Raw genomic sequence first — 24,256 nt, forward strand, 5'->3', positions numbered from 1 at the left:
AATCATTATAATCAGTATGGAGAATATTCAAACAACTCAAATTCAACATACTGTATGATCCAGCAATAGCACTCCTAGGAATATATCCAGAACAATTGTTTTATGAGAAACCAACATGCACTCCTATGCTCATAGCAGCACAATCAGTAATTGCAAAAACATGGAAGCAGCCAAAATGCCCATCAACAGAGGATTGCATAAGAAAGCTATGGTTCATCTACTCCATGGAATACTACTCAGCTATTAAAAAAAAACAAAATGCAGTTCTTTGTGGCCAAATGGGCCAAACTGGAAACCATAATGCTAAGGGAAATGAGCCAATCCCAAAAGGCTAGATACCACATGTTTGCCTTAATTTAAGAGGATATGATGTTATGTAAAACTTGTTATGTTTTGAATGTTATATGTTGTGTATAAACTAAATTGAAGTATAGGTGAGGTGGTCACAGAAGGTGGCTGGGAACTCGCATTTACTTTTAACATATTGGTCACTCATTACTATGTCAATTAATTCCATAATGATGTAAATTTTTGCTGATGGTATGTTGGAGCTTTCAATTGACTGGGATGATACTCTGCTGGCTCTGTCTTCAGACCAGAGAGGGTATACCTAAGAAGCCGTTGAACTTGACTGGACAATAAGATGCTGGACTCTGTGTTTGGTATACGCTTGCAATGGGGGAATATCAACTGAACTTGAGCTGTGGTTATGCAACAAGGTGGAGGAATCCACCATGGTGGGAGGGTTTGGGGAGGGGTGGGAGAACCCAAGTATCTATGTAACTGTGTCACATAATACAATGTAATTAATGAAGTTAAATAATAAAAAAATAAAAAATAAATAAAAAAAAAAAGACAGATTGGGGGGCCTGGCAGCGTGGCCTAGTGGCTAAAGTCCTTGCCTTGAATACCCAGGGATCCCATATGGGCGCCAGTTCTAATCCTGGCAGCTCCACTTCCCATCCAGTTCCCTGCTTGTGTCCTGCGAAAGCAGTCAAGAACAGCCCAATGATTTGGGACCCTGCATCTCCCATGTGGGAGACCTAGAGGAGGTTCCTGGCTCCTGGCTCCGGATCAGCACAGCACCGGCCGTTGAGCTCACTTGGGGAATGAATTATCAGATGGAAGATCTTCCTCTCTGTCTCTCCTCCTCTCTATATATCCGACTTTGTAATAAAAATAAATAAAAAATAAATCTTTAAAAAAAAAAGATGGGGGGAGCTTGGCGGCGTAGCCTGGTGGCTAGGGTCCTCGCCTTGATCCCATATGGCTGCTGGTTCTAATCCCGGCAGCTCCACTTCCTCTCTGTCTCTCCTCCTCTCAGTACATCTGACTTTGTAATAAAAATAAAATAAATCTTAAAAAAAACAAAAAAAAAAAAAGATGGGGGTGGGCAGCGATATGGCATAACATGCAAAGCCACCAAGGTCTGCTATGCCAGAATCCGAACCTTTAGGTGCCAGTTTGAATCCCTACTGGTCTTTTTCCAATCCAGTTCTATGCTAATGTGCCTGAAAAGGTTGTGGAAGATAGCCCAAGTGCTTGGGACCCTGCACCTCACAGGAGAACCAAAAGAGCTTCCAACTCCAGGCTTTGGGCTGACCCCACCTTGGTGGCGCTTGTGGCTCAAGAATGCATGTGTTCAATCTGCCCCTTCTTCCATGTGCTGATGAGGTACTTAAGGTCTTCTGATGAATTAGAGGAGCCAGCATCCTACCTTTTGTGTGCACCTGGCTATATCACTTACCCTTTTTAAAAAAGATTTATTTTTTATTGGAAAGGCAGATATACAGAGAGGAGAGACCGGGAGGAAGATCTTCCACCCGATGGTTCACTCCCCAAGCAGCATCAACAGCTGGAGCTGAGCCAATCCAAAGCTAGGAGCTCTTCCGTGTCTCCCACACAGATGCAGGGTCCCAAAGTCTTGGCCATCCTAGACTGCTTTCCCAGGCCACAGGCAGGGAGCTGGATGGGAAGCAGGGCTGCCGGGATTAGAACCAGCGCCCATATGGGATCCAGGTGCGTTCAAGGCGAGGACCTTAACCGCTACACTATCGCGCCGGCCCATATCGCTTATTTTTGCAAGGCAATCAGCAACATAAGTGGCCCAGCTTTGTGACGTGTGCTCCATTGCCGGCCCACACATTCAGGTGATGTTCCCTGAGGTCAGGGATCACGTATAACAGTCCAATAGGGAAGACCTACTGGGCAGTTGGCAGACCTGGCTTACATGTGTACAGGTGGGTACAGTGGCTCAGCTCATCCCTAGGGCCTGGCTTGTACACATCCCTGTGGGTACTGAAGCCTAGGCAAGAAGACCTTTAACAGCCCAAGCTTCGATTCTTAACACAGTCTTCTGTGGGGCCAACACCATGGCACAGCATGCTAAACCTCTGACTGTGATACCAGCACGCCATATGGTCACAGGTTCAAATCCCACCTACTCCACTTCTGATCCAACTCCCTGTTAATAATAATCTGGAAAAGCAGAGTAAGATGTCCCAAGTTCTTGGGCCCATGTAGCCATTGTGGCCATTTAGAGAGTGAACCAGTAGATAAAAGATCTCTATGTTTCTTCATCTGCAACTGTGGTTTACAAACAAATAAATATTTTTTAAATACAATACTGTAATACACTACACACAAACATCAGTCAACAAAGTGCAAAACTATTTGAACTCACTTATCTGTTTAATAACATGAATAAACTAAATTAAAACAAAGGTTTCAAAAGAAAAAGAAATCCTTAATGAGAGAAAACCTATAGTAACTGCTGTTAGTAACTGTTCACTATTGTTAACAACTGCTACTAATACTACAATGTTAAAAACCAAAATGAAAAAAAAAAAAATGAGCATTCATATAAAACAGAAACACCAATCAAGTGAGTTTGGGAATGCTTAGGGGCTAGCCCACCAAGGTAATGAGTATGGGAAGGTAAACCAGACTAGTCAAACTGAAAGAACCAACTAGTCAAACTGAAAAAGTTTCTATGGAGACACAGATTTATGGGCATTAGTTTCAGGTTGCAACTGTCTTTTTTCTCTTTAATCAAAACTACCAAAAACTAATTCTTATTTGCACCATAATCTCAAGTATCTGATAGCAACTAAGGAACTTCTGAAAACACAATCACCACTGAAAACTTCCTTGCATGGGGCTCAATCTCTAAAATTCCATTCCCTGCAAAATACTGCCCGGCCTCTGTCATACAAATTGTCCACTTTGCCACAGCTACATCTCCTAGCACGTGGAGGAACACCAGTCACTGCCTTCCTCCAGGTGGCTGCCCCCAGCTGTAACTGAGGCCTAGCTTTCCCTGCATGATGTTGCTCAAGAAAACCTTTAACCATCTGTAAATAGAAGCAGTTGCACAAAGTTGTCAATGTGAAAGCAACTCAGCTTCAAATCAATACAATAATGCCACAACTTGAACTATGTGCTCCTGTGACTTTCTACTTGAACTTACTGTCTTCTGTTTATTGTACATGATACACACCTCTAAAATGCTAGTCACAGGCCCTTCATTATTCTTCACAGAGCTGCCATTTTTTAAGTCACTTCAAATCAATTTCCATCCAGATAGGACGAAACCCCATCTAGCTGTAAGCAGCAGTCCTGGATGTCTGCATTGCTGCTGTACCTCACTTCATGCAGAACATGGGCCCAATGTCAACTCACACCATCTCCCAGACCATGCAGCACAGCCTTACCACAATCTTCAGGCCAACCTGCATTTTCCTTACAACAGTTTCCACCCCCTGACATCCTATATCATAGCATATGTATAATAGTTTTTCTTCCCACTCAAAAAAGTGAGCCCTACAAAAGCAGCTATCATCTTTCTTTCACAGAAAAAAGAACCTTTAATTTTCAGGAACTTTTTAATACATTAAAACTAAGCTACAGTGTAGTATAATTCATTATTTTCGGTTTGTCTATTCCTACTACAAGACATTTTAAACATGAAACTAGTTAATCTTGTGATATAAACATACCAGCCATCTCTTCCTTCCCTATCACACTTTCTTGCTTCTTCCCTCCAATAAAAGCTCCCTTTCCTTGACTGAGGAACATTTTCATGAAAGAGGCCCTGCTAGCCTCCCTTAGGCTGTGCAGCTCTGGCCCCTGATCCAGGTTCCCGCAGACCCTGAGTGGCTTGGGCAGAGAGCTAATGCCTCAGGCAACTAATCCGTGGCACTCACACAAGAAACTCAGACTGAGCTCCTGGCGCGCACCTTGAGCCTAGCCCAGTGTAGGCCACTGCAGGCACCTAGAGGATGAACTGGTGGATGACAGCATATCCATGGGCTTTCCCTCCTTCCTTCTCAAATAAATAACTTTTTAAAAGTAACATCACATTTAAAGTCAATCCCGCTGCCCCAAAAAATATATAGAAGAGGATAAAACATGATCCTTCATACAGTCATCCCTGCTGTTAATGGGCCAACTCCGTATCATACTCACTAGATGTAATTTAAAATACACCTGGGTGGGCTTAAGAGCAGACAAATCAGCTTGGGAGATTTCACGTAAAAAGAAAAGATAATGCTTAAGACTAAGCAGACAACTAATCAATTCAAATGAAAACTGTCTCTCATTTATCCCAGACACACATGCCAAAACTTGCTCTTAAAAGGTCCTAGATTCAAATTCTGAACGTGGGCCCGGCAGCGTGGCCTAGCGGCTAAAGTCCTCTCCTTGAACGCCCCAGGATCCCATATGGGCACTGGTTCTAATTCCGGCAGCCCCATTTCCCATCCAGCTCCCTGCTTGTGGCCTGGGAAAGCAGTCGAGGACGGCCCAATGCTTTGGGACCCTGCACCTGTGTGAGAGACCTGGAACAGGCTCCTGGCTCCATATCAGCACTGCACCAGCCGTTGCACTCACTTGAAGAGTGAATCATCAGACGGAAGATCTTCATGTCTGTATCTCTTCTCCTCTCTGTATATCTGACTTTGTAATAAAAATAATCAAATCTTTAAAAGAAAAAATTCTGAACGTACACTCAGATACACAATGGAAACTACATTTCATGTTTTATTTGTTTTTAGCTTTGCGCAGTGGCAGTATTGTAGCTAATGAGGTTTATCCGAGACGCGATTATTGCTAATTGAAAACTTTTCCCATTTTTTTGTTTGTTTTAAAGTAATTTCCTTGGGGAACAGGACACTTTACTTCTACCAACGTAGAGTATATGTCTACAGTCTAGAATTTCTTCGACACACTTGTTCTTCCATGAATCAATAGGAAATCAGAGGCCCAGTGCAATGGCTCAGGGGATAAACCTTCGCTCTGTACAGGCCAGGATCCCATATCCATGCTGGTTCCTATCCCGGTTCATTTCCCACTGCTCCACTTCCCATCCAGCTCCCTGCCTGTGGCCTGGGAAAGCAGTTGAGGATGGTCCAAAGCCTTGGGACCCTGCACCCGCGTGGGAGACCCGGAAAAAACTCCTGGCTACAGATCTACTCAGCTCCGACTGTTGCAGCTACTGGGGGAGTTGAACCAGTAGACACAAGATGTTTCTCTTGCTCCTCTTTGTGAATCTACCTTTCCAATAAAAATAATCTTTTAAAATCTTTAAAAAAAATAAATAATAAGAAATCAGTTCTAGCAGCTCCAGCTCCTTCCCACTGGTTCTAACAAAGTGGATTTCTCTGGACAGAGTGGGCTGGCACATCAGTGAACCCTGTTGCCATCCATTCTCTTTGGCTTCCCCCTTTTTCTGACCATTTTCTCTCACATGTTTCAGGAAGTATAGTATGTTCAACACACACATTAACTCACTTGACAAGAATTCTGTCCTTGCTTAGAATGATGCCAACAGCTTGCTGGATACCATTATGGACTCTTCCAGTTGGGCCACAGTAACATTTACGGGGCAATGTTTCAGGAACAGGAACTATCTCCTATACCTCAACAAAGCAGCCTACAACCAAGAAACGTAGATTCTCACGGGGGCCACAGAGACAGCTCCACAGTTTCTAAAATGCCTGGAGCTTGTGTGTCAGTTTTATTCTACTCCCTATGTTCCTCATGTGGGCAAATTCTAGAAGATGGCAGTTCCAACCAAAAGAAAAACTGGCATGAGTTTGAAAATATAAAAATTACATGAGTAGCCTTCACTGCAGACCGTTTAAGTCAGAATACTGAGGTTCAAACACGCTATTTTTAAAGCTCTGCTTTGTGATTCTAAAGATAAACCAAAGCCCAGCACTGCTGCCTTCTGCCATTTCCCCAATTCTTGCGTCTTCCTACTCCATAAATCAAAGTACAAGCACGTTAACAAAGATTTAAATTCCTGAAACCCACAATGAATCTCAGAGGCATCTCATCTTCCCCGACTTAAAATGTGTATCATTTCCTCTAAAAAGAATATTTATCTCTTTTAAAATATATTCCTGAGTTAACTCTAAAACTGGATCAGAATTTTTTTTTTAGTTTTTAAAATTGTTATTTGTGTATTCACTCAGAATTGTGAAACGGGTTGGAGGGCTCTAACCCACTGCTTCACCTCACAAGCTGCCACCACAGCCTGGAGTCCAGACTTCCACACACGTCTCTGTGAGGCTGGCAGGAACCCTCCTACTTGAGACAGGTGCGCATGAGCAGGAACCTGGACTCAGAAACAGAAGTAGAGTCAACCACTACAGGAGTCAATTGCTACAGCAAACTCCACCACCAACTACTACTTTTTTTTTTAAGCACAGTGTTGAGGGGGAAAAAAAACCACCACTGTTAAGGGCCCAGTGCGGTAGTCTAGTGACTAAGTCATTGCCTAGTATGCGCCAGGGTCCCAAAGGGTGCTGTATCATACCCCTGCTACTCCATTTCTCTTCCAGCCCCCCACTGTGCCCTGGGAAAGCAGTCAAGGATGGCCTGAAGTCTTCAGACTGTGCAGCCCCATGGGAGACCCAGAAAAAGCTCCTGGCTTTGGATCAGCTGAGCTTTGGCCATTGTGGCCACTTGGGAGTGAACCAGCAGATGGAAGTTCTTCCTCTCTGTCTCTCCTCTCTAAATCTGATTTTCCAATAAAAATAAACAAATTTTTAAAAACTGTTGAAGTCACAGAATATTAATAAAACAATGATTATATTTTTGTTATTTGTACCTTCATTATCTCTTCTGTATACTCTTTTTTTTTTGAAATTGTATCTTTCCTGTAACAATGAAGTTTAAATTTCTCATATCCCTTACATTTGACGTGCTATAGGTTACAAGGAATTTCTACATTCATTATCTTATTGGATAAAGTAGTCTGGGCAGGTATTAGTCACCTGTTGCAAATGCAGTGCACCAGAGGAGTGCCTTACCAAGAGCACCTTCCCTGGCCCATGAGCAGTAGTACCTCACACTTACCTGAGAGGTACTTCCTGCTCACCTCCACAATCTTCATACACTCTTATTAACAGAAATCAACCATTATTTTCCATCTGTAGTTACAACCAGTGTTCCTAAAGACACTCTAAGTATGGTTACAACGAGCAATTTCCAGTATATAATACCCTACACTTAACGCTACTACCTCACCCAAGCTCCCACTGGAAAGACAGCATAAGACAAACACAAACACAAAACAACACAGCAAACACAGTAGCACAGTCAATCAAAAGGCAGGCAGATACCCTACCAAAAAAGTCTTACACCTAAACTGGCAGAGAAGGCCAAAAGCATACAAGCACATATTGTAATATTTTTCAAACACACAGAGAAGTATAAAAATAAAATTACTTGCAAGTAATTCTTTTGGCAACATCTCTCAATTAATACTACAACAAAGCATATCCTATCATCACAACATTACCCTATTTGGGGATTTTTTTTTTTCCAACTTTAAGCTGAGAGTTTTTACTCTTAAAAACATAGGAAACACAGCCTAGGAGGACCCTGTCCAAGATCCTAGACTGCCTCTTCACTCCCTTCCTCATACCACATGTACTCTAACACTCCTGTTTGCACTGCTCCTCCGATGTGACTAGCTCCTATCCTTTGGGACTCATTTAAGGCATCACTGCTTCTATGCAGTTTACCAAACATATTTGGAAGGCAGGAAGAGGATCTTTAGCTTGCGTATTAACCCCACACGGCAAACACTTGTTCAAATGACCTATAAGATTTTAAGATATCAATACAAAAAGTGACAGTTACTGAGTACTTAAGGTAGACCTACAAGAACCAGTTTTCTGAATCTTGCTAATACTCCAATGAGTTAGGATCCAACCATGCAGCCCAGAAGAGCTAAGTATGTTACTCAGAGTCACACCTCTATACCATAAGATGGAGACTCAAACTGGATGGTCTGGTTCCAGAGTCACTGCATTGTAACCACTAGGCGGGTAATCCTTATAAAACTCTATTGATGTCTTCCAAATATGTATTCCCAAATACTCAAACTTCAACCCTGAATTTCCAAATGCCTTCTGGACATCACAGATGTCGTGAGACTCAATTGAAACCATCACCTCTCCCTCTCCCTTCCCAACCTTTTCACCACAGTCACATTTTCTTTTTTTGGATTATCTAATTGGGTTGAAAATATCACTCATTCAGTTACCCAAAGTAGGAACAGAACGGTAATTTCCAGTTTGTCAAATCTCCTCAAGCCTCACATGGACCAAAATGTAAACACCCTAAGTCTCCAACCACCTTACATGAGGATTCTCATCACTTCTAACACTTCAGTCATTCATAACCTACTCCTACCACCGACATCATATGATAACTTTTTTTTTATTGGAAAGTCAGATATACAGAGAGGAGGAGAGACAGAGAGGAAGAGCTTACATCCGATGATTCACTCCCCAAGTGACCACAACGGCCGGTGCTGCGCCAATCCGAAGCCAGGAACCAGGAACCTCTTCCAGGTCTCCCACACGGGTGCAGGGTCCCAAGGCTTTGGGCCGTCCTCAGCTGCCTTCCCAGGCCCCAAGCAGGGAGCTGGATGAGAAGTGGAGCTGCCGGGATTAGAACCGGCGCCCATATGGGATCCTGGACGGTTCAAGGCGATGACTTTAGCCGCTAGGCCACGCTGCCAGGCCCTAAGATCATTATGCTAAAATGGCTTACCTGAAAACACTGTGTAGCACTGATTTCAAGGCAAAAATGCTTCTTCACCTTATGTTCCCCTTGCCTAAGGCAGGTTCAGTAAATGTGTAAATGAAAACTAGCCAACCAGCTCTTTACATCAACTTCCTTTTAATCTGAAGTCCAAAGTCATAGTGTATAAAGCCCCTATAATACAAAAGTGCTGCTCTTTATGTCTACGACAGTTAAGCCAGCTACATCTCCACAAACAAGAAAAATCCAAAAACCATCATTTCAATGCAGTAACTGGGGCAACAACTCCACTCAGTAGCCTTTTAAACAGCTATTACTATCACAAACATTAAAAACAAAACCAAAATAAAAATAAACTCATCGAACACTTTTAAGATATGAAGCACTAGGACTGGCACTATGGCACAACGGGGAGAGTCACCACCTGTGCCGCTGGCATCCCACATGGGCACTGGCTGCGGCTGCACTTGGCTCACCCCCCTGCTGATGTGCCTGGGAAAGCAGCAGAGAACACAGAGAACAGCCATACTGGAGACCAGCTCCCGGTTCCCACCAGCCCAGCTCAGGTGACTGAACACCTGGGACGTAAATCAGTGAATGCACATATTCATTCGTTCTTTCTCTCTTCCTCTTTCTTTGTGTGTGTCTCCCTCTCTGCAACTCTGCCTTGCAAATAATTAAATCTTAAAAAGGGGTACAAAGCACATAATATTATTAACCTTACCTTACAGAAATCCCTCCAAGGTCAAAATCAAAAACGTTAGCACAACCCTTTGGCTTCACAATCTGAGCTGTCACATTGTCTCTTAGTAATTAGGAGTCTAAAGCCAATACACATAGACTAACACAAATTCTGTTAAAATAAAAACTACCTTTGAGCATGCAACAGTTACAAAAACCCAAGGAGTAAATATACAGGTTCTTAAAAGCACAGCAAAATATTAACCGATCTTAATAAAAATTTCTTATAATTGAAGAAAAATGTGTTGATAAGAAGACAGCAAACTTTTGACACAAACAAGCCATCAGTTAATACCACCAGGATATCAAGTAATATCACTAAAGTCAGGCAACTGAGACAGAACCACAAAGATTCTGCTGAACCAAGGGTTTTCTCTTTTAAATTTACTTATTCATACTTATCTGAAAGGAAGTGAGATGGAGACAATGCTTCCACCTGCTGCTTCCCTCCCCAGATGCCCACAACAGCCAAGTCCGGCCCAGCTAGGGACGGGAAGCAAACTCGAGTCTGGTCTCCCTCACAAGTGGCAGGGACTCAAGTAATTGAGCCACCACAAGCTGCCTAGCAAGGAGCTCTAAGCAGCTCCAAAACAGGAGCCTGGATCCAAAGCAGAGCCAGATGAGAACCAGGCACTCATGCAGGGTGTGGGCATCCCAACGGACATCCTAACCACTGTGCCAAATGCCCAACCCTGAGTTGTGCTTTCTCCAAAACCTCAGGACAATGATTATTTGTCAGTACTATTAAAATCCTAATTCCAAACCATATTTATTATCTCTCAAATTTATTAACTAAATACCTCTCATATTTATTATCTAACTAAAAGTAGAAATGCTACATGTACCAGTTATTCTGGAAACAAGAACAATTTACAAATTCTATCACAACAATATTCTGCACTTTACCCTTCAAAGATTATTTTATGCAAACATACTTCTTGAGAACTGCACAGACTCCACAACTTCTTGAAGCAGGTAGCTGTGAATTTTACATTTGATTCAAAACTGTTATATCAAGAGAAAAATAAACATATACAGTTGCCTAAACTACACTAAAATTACAATGGAATATACATATTTTTAATTTATGACCATAATGCAAAGTACTCAAATTGAAGTCAGTATTTATATAACAAAACAGGTATCAACTCATAAAGAAATACAGGGGCTGCTGCAGTGGCCATGCCGGCTAATCCTCCACTTGTGGCACCAGCATCCCATAGTATTTATTTATTTTTTTATTGGAAAGGCAGATCCACAAAGAGGAGACCCAGACAGAAAGATACTCTGCTGATTCACTCCCCAAATGGCCGCCACAACCGAAACTCAGCTGCTCTGAAGCCAGAGCTGCTTCCGGGTCTCCCATGCGGGTGCAGGGTCCCAAGGCTTCGGGCCATCCTCCAGTGCTTTCCCAGGCCACAAGCAGGGAGCTGGATGGGAAGTGGAGCAGCCGGAGCACAAACCAGCGCCCATATGGGTTCCTTGCATTTCAAGGTGAATACTTTAGCCACTAGGTTATTGTGCCAGGCCCCCAGCTGCTCCAGTTATGATCAAGCTCTCTGCTCATGGCCTGGAAAGCAGCAAAGAATGGCTCAAGTGCTTGGGCCCCAGCATCCATGTGGGAAACCCAGGAGCGGCTCTAGGCTCTCAGCTTTGACAGGCTCAACTCCAGACCTCGCAGCCATTGGAGAGGTGAGCAAGCAGATGAAAAGTTGGTCTCTTCTTTCCCCTTAGCTCTGTCAAATGAAAATAAAATAAAAATATATCTTTAAAGAAAATAAATATAAAAATGGAATATTTGCATAGAAATACTTGATAACTTTTTCTTTTTTCTGTCATTGTGACATAGATGTGAAATCTAATTCAGAATCTGAAAATGTGACTTCCTCCTACATAAACACAATAGGCATTGAATAATATTCATACATACACACTTTCATTTGTGTATGAGATACAGGAAGGTATTACAAAGTCACAGAAAAACTTAAAAACATTTACTTTGGTACCAAATTTTTTTGGAATTCATATTCTGTCCAAGATAAAAATGATATAAATTTTCCATGGACTTCCTGAGGTATCCTTGTATTACCGAACACATCCACATACAAATCCCTGTACACATACAAACAATATTACAACGGGCCCAGCGTGGTAGCCTGGCAGCTAAAGTCCTCACCTTGCACACTCCAGGTTCCCCTATGGGCACCAGTTCATGTCCTGGCAGCTCCACTTCCCATCCAGCTCCCTGCTTATGGCCTGGGAAAGCGATCAAGTACGGCCCAAGGCTTTGGAATCCTGCAACCCGTGTGGGAGACCGGGAAGAAGTTTCTGGCTCCTGGCTTCGGATCAGCACAGCTCTAGCCACTGCGACCCCTTGGGGAGTAAATCATCGGACAGAAGATCTCCTCTCCCATCTCTCCTCTTTGTATATCTGACTTTCCAATAAAAATAAATAAATAAATCTTTAAAAAACTAAACAAATAGTAATACAACAATCTTAACATCATTCTGACATTTATATTTCTTCCACTGTATCCAGCCACACCAATACATTAAAATATGCATATCTAAATACAGAATTAATTTTCAAAACTCATACTTCACCTTCATTTGAATGATATCAGTCATCTGTGCATAAACAGTGAACATTTCTGTAAGGATCATGAGGAGCATGTCAACACTAAGTACCCAAGAGACTCAAGTAATTCAACATTCACTAAATACCTGCTATACACTCGTCACACACTGTGAGAACTTTCAACATGTTCAACCACTGAATCATCACGACTGCCCATTTAAAAAAAGAAAAAAGTAATTATTTATCTGAAAGAGTCACAAGGAGAGAAAGGGGTGGGGGAGGGAGGATGGAGGGAGAGAGAGACACCCTCATCTGCTGGTTCACTCTTACAGATGACAGCAAGGGCTGGGGCCGGGAGAGAGAGAGAGAGAGACAGACACCTTCATCTGCTGGTTCACTCTTACAGATGACAGCAAGGGCTGGGGCTAGACCAGGAGCTTCTTTCAGTCTCCATATGGCACAGGGGCCCAGCACTTGGGTCACCCTCCTCTGTTTTGCCCAGGCCATTAACAAAGAGCTGGGACCAGAGTGGAACAACCAGGACTCAAACGGGCACCTTATAGGATGCCAGCATTACAACGAACAACTTTGCCTACTAAGCCACAATGGCCCCACAACTACTATTAAATATTAATCTGAATTAATAGCTGAATTAGCCTTAATTGAGGCTGAGATTAAAAAAGTTTAAATAGTGAGTTAGTAAATGAGCTAAACTTCAAAATTCAGAATTACCTATACATACAAAGCCCATTCTCTCTCCACATACCCTCAAAAAAGCTTATTAAAACATATAACGTAGGAGAATCAAGATGGCGGAATAGGATAAGGACACGTTCAAATGGACAGAAAAACATTTAATCAGGATGAAGCAGAAAGGACACATTCCAGGAAATAGGAGAGTACAGAACAACAGCAGAGGGGTACCTGGAGACTGACAGACATAGGAAAGCAGCAGACACAACAATGGTGTTGCAATGACCAATATTCCGGTGGCATTCAGCTAACGGCAATCCGAACTCCATCAGCAACCAGGTGGGAAGGGACTCTAACTGGGAGCTTGGGAGGCGAATCCAGACAAAAAACTGTCCATCTTGCTGATCCGTTTGATTTGACCATGAGCAGAGACAGAGCAGCAGATCCCAGACAAGAAGTGCGAGAACAGGGTGGATTTCACAGTCCAGTCAGCCCCCTAGAGCCAAACTGGGCGCCATTTTGCGTAAGGAGGCAAAGGCAAGAGAAAGGACTGAGCATACGCTGAGCTGGGAGTGAACTCATTTCTGACTCAGTGAACTGCAGCAATGTGGCATTCTACAGGTTCCACCCAATACAGGTATGGGTAGCTCTCAGACCTGACGGCCAGCAGATCAAGAACTCTAGTATTGGTACGTCAGGCGCCATTTTGTACACTGTGGCAATAGCTTTAGGACTTCAGGGGACAATAGTGAACTGCACATGTGCTGAGCTCGTAAGAACTCACTGAGTTCCATGGATTGCACTGGTCCTGCAGGAAAATACCCACTGTGGCATTGTACGGGTCAAAATAGGTCTGTGTGGAACCCAGACCTAACTGCCAACAGGTTCCAACAAGATCAGTGCCACCAACAACCTAATTATATAGGACACCTGGTGTCTCTCTAATCCTGGGACCTGCTCCAACCGGAAGTGAGAGAAAGGTTGTACAGACAAGGGTGCAGCCTCAGCACGGTATCACAGGAGGTGGAAAGTGGTGAGCCAGGAGCTGGGGCTATGGAGACCACGGTGGAAATCTAACATAAGAACCCAGACCTGGAACTCACTGGAGGTTGTGGCACAAGTGACTGCAAGCAAAGAGTTGTGTACCAACAGCAATAAGCAAAATCGCATTGTAGACCTGTGGGTGACACAGCTTAGAAACCTGCCCCAAGGAGAAGACTCTGCTAACCAGAAGTACAATGACCAAGAGCAGCAGAGACAAAGGCACAATGAAGATTACTGAAAACTCCCCTGCAGGATTAAGGGGCTGGTCCCCTTGCTGGACAGCTACTCCCACTGGAGAGCGTGGGCTGGGATGAGGACAGACCAGACTAAGCAAGGCTGCAACACCTGTGCGCTGCATGTGGACTAGACCAGGGAAAAGCCAGGCTGGGCTGATTATTCCTGTGGGTGCAAGCATAAATTAGAGCGGGTGAGGGATGTTTGGGCTTGGCCGCAGCATCAGCTGGCAGAAGCTGGCACTGGGGACTAATTCTGTCAAGTCAAATCACAGAACCACCTAAAGAGTGCATAAACCGGGACTGAGAGAGACCTGGTAGGGAAAAAGTGGGTTCCCCCTTCCTGGGTCACTAGTCCCGCGGGGGGGCATGAAAACTAGGACGGGGGCTAGACAGAGAGGCACTCAACAACATCCGTGAGGGCTGGATGGTTGAGTTGGTTAGATGGAATTAAGCTTTAATACCCATTGACAAGTACAAGAGCCAAATGGGATGAGGGACAGACTGGTCTACTGCTACACATACTGGCAAACCACGGTGGGGGGGGCCTGATGGGGGTTATTGTGGGTCGCCCCGACTAGGCTGCAGCTCCCACTGGTTGATGTAAGGGCCGAGTATGTGCTGGGCAGAACCAGGCTGGACTGCAACACCCATTGGTTCCAGTGCAACTCGGGACTGAAAACAGAACCAACCCAGCAATTGCAACCACCAGCTGATCGGGGTGATGGACTGTGTCGGGCCCTGTGCTTGCTAGAACATACAAGAATCTGGTCTGGGAATACCTCAAGGTTTCTTTGGAGATCTCCCCAATCGAACTGCAGGACTCAGAACTCTAACCAGGAAAGGACAGAAGACAGAACAGGTCAATCATTCATCTCAGCTATATGTTGGCAGCGAAATATGGGGCAAACGGAGACTTTATGATGGACCATATCAAGCAGCGGACGACCTCATCGAGCAAAACTGGCAGCGATTCATAACTGGAGAACTATTAAAACCACCTGAGCAAATATCTCAGAGCATGCCCCACATCCGGGACTTGGGGTGGGCGGGAAGCTGGGTGGGGCTTCTCCCTCAATATACCCCTTTACCTCAGATACATGATGGAAACAATATGGACATAATAGTATTACCCACTTCCCTATACCCCCTGAACCTTTTTTTTTTAACCGCAATTAACTATGCAAAGATTGTCAACAATACAATAAAAGAAAAAAAAACTCCCCTGCAAAGGAGCAAAGCCCTATGCCAACCTCAGAGTTCACTGAGGAAGACATCGAGAAAATGGGGGACACAGAATTCAGAAAACTCATTTTAAAGCTTCTGATCAACAAAGAGAAGCACTTACAAGAGTTCAAACAATTTAAGGAATATTTTACCAAGCAATAGCAGCAATAACACAAATCAAGGCTGATATATCAGAAATTAAAAATGCAGCAGAGCAAATTAAAAATACAATGGAGAGTCTCCAAAATAGAATGAAGCAAGCAGAAGAAAGAATCTCAGAATTGGAAGGTATTTCCTGTCATCAGGAGGAAGCAAACAAAAAGCTGGAAGCAGAGCTGGATCAGGACAAAAAAAAAGTATTCAAGAATTGAAAGACACTAGTAAGAGGCCAAATGTAAGAGTTATGGGAGTCCCAGAAGGTATAGAAAGAGAAACTGGTTTTACAATTATGTTTAATGAAATAATAAAGGAAAATTTCCCTCATCCAGAGAAAGAATTGGGAAACAAGATCCAGGAGGAACACAGAACTCCCAACAGCCCTGATCAAAAGCGGTCTTCATCAATACACATGATCATCAAGCTCTCTTCAACTGAACATAAGGAAAAGATCCTTAAATGTGCACGTGAAAAAAATCAATTGACATATAACACAATCCCAATTAAACTCACAGGAGATCTCTCACAGGAAACTCTACAGGCAAGAAGAGAAAGGTGTGACATATTCCGGATTCTAAAAGAAAAAAAGTGTCGAATAAAATGCTGGACTCTATGTTTGGTATATGCTTGCAATGGGGGATTCTCAACTGAACTTGAACTATGGTTATGCAACAAGGTGGAAGAATCCACCATGGGGGGAGGGTTTGGGGAGGGGTGGGGAGAATCCAAGTACCTATGAAACTGTGTCACATAATACAATGTAATTAATGAATTAATAAAATAAAAAAAAAACTTTGCAAGAAAATAAGATAAAAAAAAACTATTTATAGAAAGTCTACTGTGCAACACATGAACACCCAAGAGAGTATGAAAAGTCACCATCGTTTACTAAAAATATTGCTAGATGTCCTCCCATAGTTTTTATATATTGAGTTTTTGACTAAACCTCAGAGATTTTATTGAATAGATTAGAAGAAGAAGAAAATAAAGCAGTTTGTTGCAGATAAAAAAAAAAAATTGTCGGCCTAGGATAACATATCCAGCAAAGCTTTCCTTTGTCTTTGAAAATGAAATAAAATTCTTCCACAGTCAAGAAAAGTTAAAAGAATTTGCCTCTTTCAAACCCGCCCTACAAAGGATACTTCAAGATGTTCTCTTGACAGAGAAGAGGAATAGTACCAAACAAAATCAGAGGCAAATGCGAAGAACATCCCAGTAAAATGACAACAGAAGACTAAACCAATGAACAACCCATTCCTAAAATGACAGGACCAAAGTACCATCCATACATACTAAACTCTGAAAGTAAATGGCTTAAGCTCAATCAAACATTATAGATTAGTAGACTGGATCAAAAAACAAAACCATCTATTTATTGTCTAGCAAAGACACACTTCACCAACAAAAACCAGCGGAAACTATATTGCATGGGTTTTGATGTTTTCTGTTAGTTTCATCTCTTCAAAACACTTTCTTCTGATTAAAATCTTCAATGACTCATAGATCATGCAGTAGCATCATTTTCAGCAAGAAGGTTCTTGATTTTCATTTCTTCAGCTACATGTTAGTCATTTAGTAGCATGTTATTTAACTTCATGGTGTTGTTAATATCTTTTTTCTTCCTGATATTGATTTTGTTTTGTGGCTTTTCATTTAAGGCAATGTATAGTAGCTGTATAATGGAGATTGGCATATCTAGTAACATGCTATTATTTAACTTTATGGCATTGTAAATTTCTATTTTTCTTTCTATTGTTGATTTTGTATTATGACTTTTCATTTGAAGGGATGTACAGTAGCTGTGAAATGGAGACTAACATATCTAGATGTGAGAACACAATGTAGCATGCATTTCTACTTCCAGACAAAGATGGACTTACAATGAAACTGTTTAGTATATCTTGACAATAGGATGCTAGACTCTCTACCACTGTCCATGTCCGCAATGATGGACATATGACTGTGTATGAAGAACTATACTTTAGTAATGATATAGAGGAACTAGGTGGGAGGAGGGAACTGGAGAGGGGATAAGAGAAATGCCAGGAGCCTATGGAACTGTATCATAAAATGATAATAATAAAAAAATAAATTAAAAAATCCACAGCAGAAAAAAAAAATACATATATAACAAGTAATGATTTGAAGGATTCTTCCAGGAATAAAAAAACACCACTATTAGCAATTAAATAAATTAACACAACATCTTAACAACACCTGGAACTTAAGACTTAAGCACTGAATGGGTTCTACAAGATGGTGGAAAGGAGTAAATCAGACAAAAGTAACTAGAAGTTCACGTTTCAGGTTACAGTCACAAGACATAATACAGAATATGAAAAGGTTTTAAGTAAAAATGAAAGGAAAAGAATACTGACAGGAAATTCCAAAGTAAATAAAAGGACTTTTTCTGAGCACTTGTTGGTAAGCACACTTTTCTAAACAATAAAGAATTAACACATAATCCTCACTACAAGTACAATTATCATCCCCATTCTGCAAATGGGGACTGGAAATGTTAGTGATTTAGTCGAGGCTACAGTAAGCTTAAAGAAAAACAGAGACTGGGCTCTTAACCCAAGCCAAGACTGGGCTCTTAACCCAAGCCATCTGTCTCCAAAACCAAGCTCATTCCTAGCTACTAAACTGAGTGACAACATCTAGGGAAAGGAATCTACCTAGTAATATGAACAGTACTGTGAAGTTATATATATGGCTAAGACGCACAGTCAGAAAATAAACATAAAAATGCAAAAATGAGCACATGAAATAATGTTCAATTGACATTATATGTGATTAGAAAATTATGAATTAGGGCCTGGCCCAGTTGCTTCATGGTTACACCCTCACCCTGCACGTGCTGGGATCGGATCCCATACAGGCACTGGTTTGTGTCCCAGCAGCCCCGCTTCCCATAGCTCCCTGCTTGTGGCCTGGGAAAGCAGTCCTGGACAGCCCAAGGCTATGGGACCCTACACCCACATGGGAGACCTGGAAGAAACTCCTGGCTCCTGGTTTCAGATCAGGTTCAGCTCTGGCCATTGCAGGTAGTTCGGGAGTGAACAGCAGATGGAATATCTTTCTCTGTCTCTCCTCTCTGTAAATCTGATCTGCCTTTCCAATAAAAATAAATATCTTTTGAATTACAAATGAAAACAAAGAGATACCACAATATACCTATTCCATGAACAAAATCCTAAACATGTTATATCCCAAAGCAAGTAAGATATGGAGTCCAGAAATTCTCATTCAGTGCTGGTAGGGAAAGAAAATGGCACAGCCACTGTCGAAGACAACGAGGCAGTTTCTTACACAAGTAAACATACTCTACCACACAACATCCAGCAACCAAGGCCCTGCGTATTTACCCAAATCAACTTAAAGCGTCTGTCCACACAAAAACCTGTCCACCCATGTTTACAACAGCTTTACTCAAAACTACCAAAACCCACCAAGATGTCCTTCCATAGGTGAAGGGGATAAACTGTGGCACATCCACACAGCAGAGTATTATTTAGGGCTGAAAAGAAATGAGTTACAAAGTTGGTGTGATGGTGTAGCAAGTTATGCTGCCACATACACGCCACAGTTGCTAGTTCAAGTCCCAACTGTTCCGCTTCTGATTCAGCTCCTTGCTAATGCAGTGACAGACCAAGTATTCGGGCCTTGCACCCACATGCGAGACAGAGTTCCAGGCCCCTGGCTGCAGCAGATATGTGAATATTTTCTACTAGGCATTCAGGGGAGCTGGTAGTGGACAAGCAGTCCTCCCACAAGGAGCTTGATGCATGTAAGGAAACCTATGTGGAACTTACATAACTCAAGTCAACAAAAAGTCTACCACAAATGCTGTGCTGCCAAATGACCAAATTTCACACGGAAGACAGTACTTGCTTCAAGGTTCAACAGACCATCTCTGGCTACAGCAATCGGAAAAAAAAAATGCACTCTAGATGTCAAAAAGTGGTCAACATCTGTCTGGAGAAAGTTAGTGCTTTCCAGGAAAAGGGCAAATTACTGTAGTTAGAAAAGAAAATCAAAATGAACCAGTTTTTCCCAACAAAATAAGGAGACACCACTCTGGAGACTCAGAGGCCAGATCATGAAGGGCAGTGAATGCCATCACAGGCCATCTGCTCAGTGCTTCTGCACTCCCCAACACTGTTAGAGGGAAAATTTCCCTAACCCATTGATACACCACAGCGCTTCATCTTCTGAAAGTGCATTTATAAATACTGTATATCACATACAGATAACGTAAGGGCATATAATGTAAGCACAGCTTAAAAGCCATCACCTTTGCCCCCAATTGAATGCATGCTCACACAAGTCCTACTCCCATACTTCATCTGCCAATCTACACTAACAGGCCACCTATAACTCTATAAACTGAACCCTATGCATGCATTAGACTGTTACTCTCTCACACAATAACTCACCGTGACTCCCCTACTCTACCCCCTCAGAGAGCCTATCCTTCCTCCATGGAGAAAGCAAGGTGCTTCACTGTCCACTAACCAAGCAGAAGTGTGCTGTCAGGGGCACGATCACAACAGGCATCTTCTCTCTAGTCACAGGACTGCCATCTGTGTTAACCACTAAAAGTGAAGTAATGTAGCCTAGTGGCTACGGTCCTCACCTGCCACATGCTGAGATCCCATATGGGTGACAGTTCATGTCCCAGCTGCTCCGCTTCCCATCCAGCTCCCTGCATGTGGCCTGGGAAAATAGTAGGACAGCCCAGAGCCTTAGGACCCTGCAACTGCATGGGAGACCGAGAAGAAGCTCCTGGCTCCTGGCTTTGGATTGACACAGCTCCGACCATTGTGGCTACTTGGGGAGTGAACCAGAGGATGGAAGATCTTTCTTTCCCTCTCCTCTCTATAAATTTGACTTTTCAATAAAAATAAATATTTTTAAATGGCATTATTCAACAGCTATCTATTCCAAGTAAACACAAGTGAGTATTCCCTCCCCAATCCTTTGAACAAATTACATACGCTGGACCCAATACAACTTCTGCCAAGTATTATCAATAATGAACTTCAGTTCTCATATAGGAAGTGTTTTGGGATTTCTCAATAGTTCCTTTCACATTTATGCTGTCATCCATCCTTTTTGCTCAAACTCTTTCATATGTATCAGACCACATAATCTTCATTCATGGACTTCTGTAATTTCATCCAATTCCATATTTTCCTGGTAAATAAATGTTCTCCAACATATCTCAAATCAGGGCCTTATGCACCTATCTTTACATTCATATTATATACCTAATACCCTTCTCTTTAGTAATACACCATTTATGTCTTCCATGTCTAGACATATATTCAACTACCCCAACCACTTTAGCAAACCTTAACACACTGTTCTCAAACATGGTCTCCTGACACAAAAGTGACCCACAAACCCCTCTTTGTACCCAAAATACTTGACTACTTTTGTATATACAACTTTCTGCAGTTGTACATACACTCTGATAGCACTTATTATTCCAAGGTAAAGCTCATGAAAAGCAGCATTAGGTACTGAGAACACAAATACACACTAAAAAGACTATATAAAAAACAGTAAAATCAGAATAATAATGCTGGGGGGAGGGAGAGGATGGAGCAACGCAATCCAAGAACATGGGTTGCTCCAACTCTGAAATTTTATTTCCTGAACTGAACTGGGACACATAATTGTTCACCATAATTACTCTTTACATTTCTCTGCATTTGAAGTACTTTTAAGTGGGTTTTATTTTTTTTTTAAAGATTTATTCATTTTATTACAAAGTCAGATATACACAGAGGAGGAGAGACAGAAAGGAAGATCTTCCGTCCGATGATTCACTCCCCAAGTGAGCCGCAACGGGCCGATCCGAAGCCAGGAACCTGGAACCTCTTCCGGGTCTCCCACGCAGGCGCAGGGTCCCAGTGCATTGGGCCTTCCTCGACTGCTTTCCCAGGCCACAAGCAGGGAGCTAGAGGGGAAGTGGAGCTGCCGGGATTAGAACCGGCGCCCATATGGGATCCCGGGGCTTTCAAGGCGAGGACTTTAGCCGCTAGGCCACGCCACCGGGCCCTTAAGTGGGGGCCCTTAAGTGGGTTTCAAAAAGAAATACCCAATTACTAAGGAGCGTCTCCTTTTCATAAACGGTGACTATTAAGTCCAAATCACAGTAATTCATTAGTGTTACAGTTGAGACACCTTTCCTGTTGTTTACTTAAGCAAAGGGAAAGGAAAAAAGCCTACCACCCACAACTTTCCTGATGCAGCTCTCAGAAGTTTACAACTACACACAATCCACATGGCTCACAATCTCACTTCAACAAAAACGTATCTAACTTCATCTTTGTAGCCCTAAATTGTCAGTCGCTCTTGTACCTAAATTTCTTATTACTTACACAGCCAACTTTCCCTTGCTTGTGTCTGCTAAAACACAACTGCACAGCTACTTGTACTTGGCTAAACGCAGATCCTTGGATATACTAGATGTGTTCATGAATGAGTCTAATTCACAGATTCTAACGTCCCAATTGAGCCAGATGGTTGAACCACAAACGAAACTGTCATCTCTGCCAAAGGTAACTCAGCCAGGGAATTCCAAAACCCTCCAGCCAGTCCAGTGGGCGTTCACCTCCTGCATTCTAAATGTCCCGTCCCTAGACCAACGTTTACACCACCCACTTCAGCGCTCTCCCCCGATGGTGCGACAGATCCCAAGGATCGGGTCTCTACGATAAAACAGGAATTAGCAGCCTTCAGTTTCACCTAACTACGACCCCAAAATCGCACACTGCCTATCCCGAATTTCTCGTCCCCGGGAAGCTGAAGGTAGAAAGTCCCGGCTAGAGATCCAGGTCCAGTCTCGTCAGGTCGGCCCGAGCCTTGGAGCCCCTCGGGCACAGCCTCAACTGTCCAGGCGGCTGACTGGCCGCCTTTGCTCCCCGCCCCCAACCAGGCCCACCCCACCCCCACCTCCCCTAGGCGCCAAGTCCTCGGTCGGTCCCCGCACCTGCGGGACGCACGACCAGCCGGCAAGCCACTTCCCTGCAGGAAGCCGGTCGGACGTTCCCCGCCCCTAGCCTCTGGCCGCCCAAAGCCTCTCCCTCCGGGATCACCCCCACGGCAGCCTTCCACGCTCCGCTCCAGCACGGCGCAGGACCTGCCCCTCCCCGGCGGCCGGGCCTTCTCAGCGGCGGAGCTCCGCGCCCTCCTCACCTCTCCCTGAGGACCACGCCAGACCGGACGCTCCAGGCCCAAAAGGCAACTCCCACCGCTCCCCAACTCGCCGGCCTCTCCTTCCCGGCTGCACCTAGCATCCACCCCTCCGGGAGCTTCCGGGCCTGCCTGCCCCTCCGACCCGAGCCCCTCAGCTCCCCCGGCGGCTCCCGCGGCCGCCTCAGCCCCCGCCCGCCGTGCGGCACTCTCACCGCTGAGCGCCGAGGCCTGCAGGGTGGCCCCTGAGGTGCCGTCGATGACTTTGATGGTCCCGCGGCTGGTGACGGCCAGGATGGCGTTGAGCGCCGGGTGGTAGGAGAGGCTGTGCAGCCCGTCGGCGTCGCAGCGCATGCAGCCGTCTCGCAGCACCAGCCACTCAGAGACCCCGGCCGCTCCCGCCGCCGAGGAGCAGCCCGGGCCTGAGGCCGCCGCAGCCGCAGCCGCCATCTTCCGGCCTGCGCTCAGCACAATCACACTGGGAAGCGGCTCAGTGACAGTCCCGGGAGGTGCAGCACCACCGCCAGTCACCATCCGGGGCCAGGGGGCAAGCGGAGCGCGTTAGCCGGAAGTGAAGTCAGGCGCCCGCACGCACGCGGAACGTCGGCCGCCAGGCCGGAGGGGCCCGAGCGCGCGAGGGCGGGGGCGAGCCGGGGCGCAGGGGGCGGGGCGCGGAGGCGGGCGGGCGGAGCATGCGCGGGAGGGCGCGAGCCTGCCACGCGCCGCCGGCCGGGTCAGCTCCGCCGCGGCAACGTCCCACTTTCCTTCCTGCGAGCCCAGGGAGTGGCCGGAGTTCCACGGCGCCCCTCGAGCGCGGGGATGGGGCGAGGCGAGGGTGGGACGCCCTGTGTTTCCGCTGGGCGGGACTCCGGCTGCGGCGGCCGGACTGGGTGCGCCCGGAGGACCTTTACAGCGGTTCCAGCTGCGCCCGACCGTTCCCAGCCCGCGCGGGGCAGCTGCCCGCCGAGGCCGGAAAGGGACTTCGGAGTCAGGACCCCGAGGATCAACGGCCTGCGAAGCCTCTGGGTTTGGATTTGAAGGAACTCAACAACCTTCCGAAGCTTGAGCCACTTAACAGCGCCTGCCCTTTCCCTCTCCCCAGATCTTTCTATTGAACACAAGTGCCAGAGATAAGGTGTTCGAAGCATTCTTTTTCTCTCCACGTTCCACATCGTTCGAGTTACATAAAACTCTGTGTGTGTGTGTGTGTGTTAGAGGACTAAAAAGGACTATACTCCGTAAAGCACATTAAAAAAAATTTTGTTTAACTCAGTTGCAGGTTTGGTGCTCTCAAATACCTGACCGGCACTCCTCCAAG

General features: G+C 44.5%; 1 protein-coding gene and 1 non-coding gene across 10 annotated transcripts in view; one reads left to right on the top strand and one right to left on the bottom strand.

The window, feature by feature from the left end:
- The window catches only part of BIRC6 (baculoviral IAP repeat containing 6), a 195,025-nt gene extending 171,391 nt beyond the window's left edge, over positions 1–23,634 (bottom strand). For 6 of the 9 annotated variants that reach the window (XM_058668106.1, XM_058668105.1, XM_058668101.1 and 3 more), the window contains exon 1: positions 23,154–23,539. In XM_058668106.1, the coding sequence (XP_058524089.1) occupies positions 23,154–23,472 (319 nt within the window). In that variant the 5' untranslated portion in view covers positions 23,473–23,539. Of the gene's footprint in view, positions 1–23,153 lie in introns of all 9 variants that reach the window. The other 3 variants (XM_004582721.3, XM_036497048.2, XM_004582720.2) reach the window with 2 other exon arrangements.
- On the top strand, positions 5,053–5,192 carry LOC118760815 (U4 spliceosomal RNA). The gene has a single exon (XR_004997000.2). It is a non-coding gene; the product is annotated as a U4 spliceosomal RNA (small nuclear RNA).
- Positions 23,635–24,256: the final 622 nt, after the last annotated feature.

The sequence above is a fragment of the Ochotona princeps genome, chromosome 8 (assembly GCF_030435755.1).
Source record: "Ochotona princeps isolate mOchPri1 chromosome 8, mOchPri1.hap1, whole genome shotgun sequence".
In the NCBI taxonomy this organism is placed as follows: domain Eukaryota; kingdom Metazoa; phylum Chordata; class Mammalia; order Lagomorpha; family Ochotonidae; genus Ochotona; species Ochotona princeps.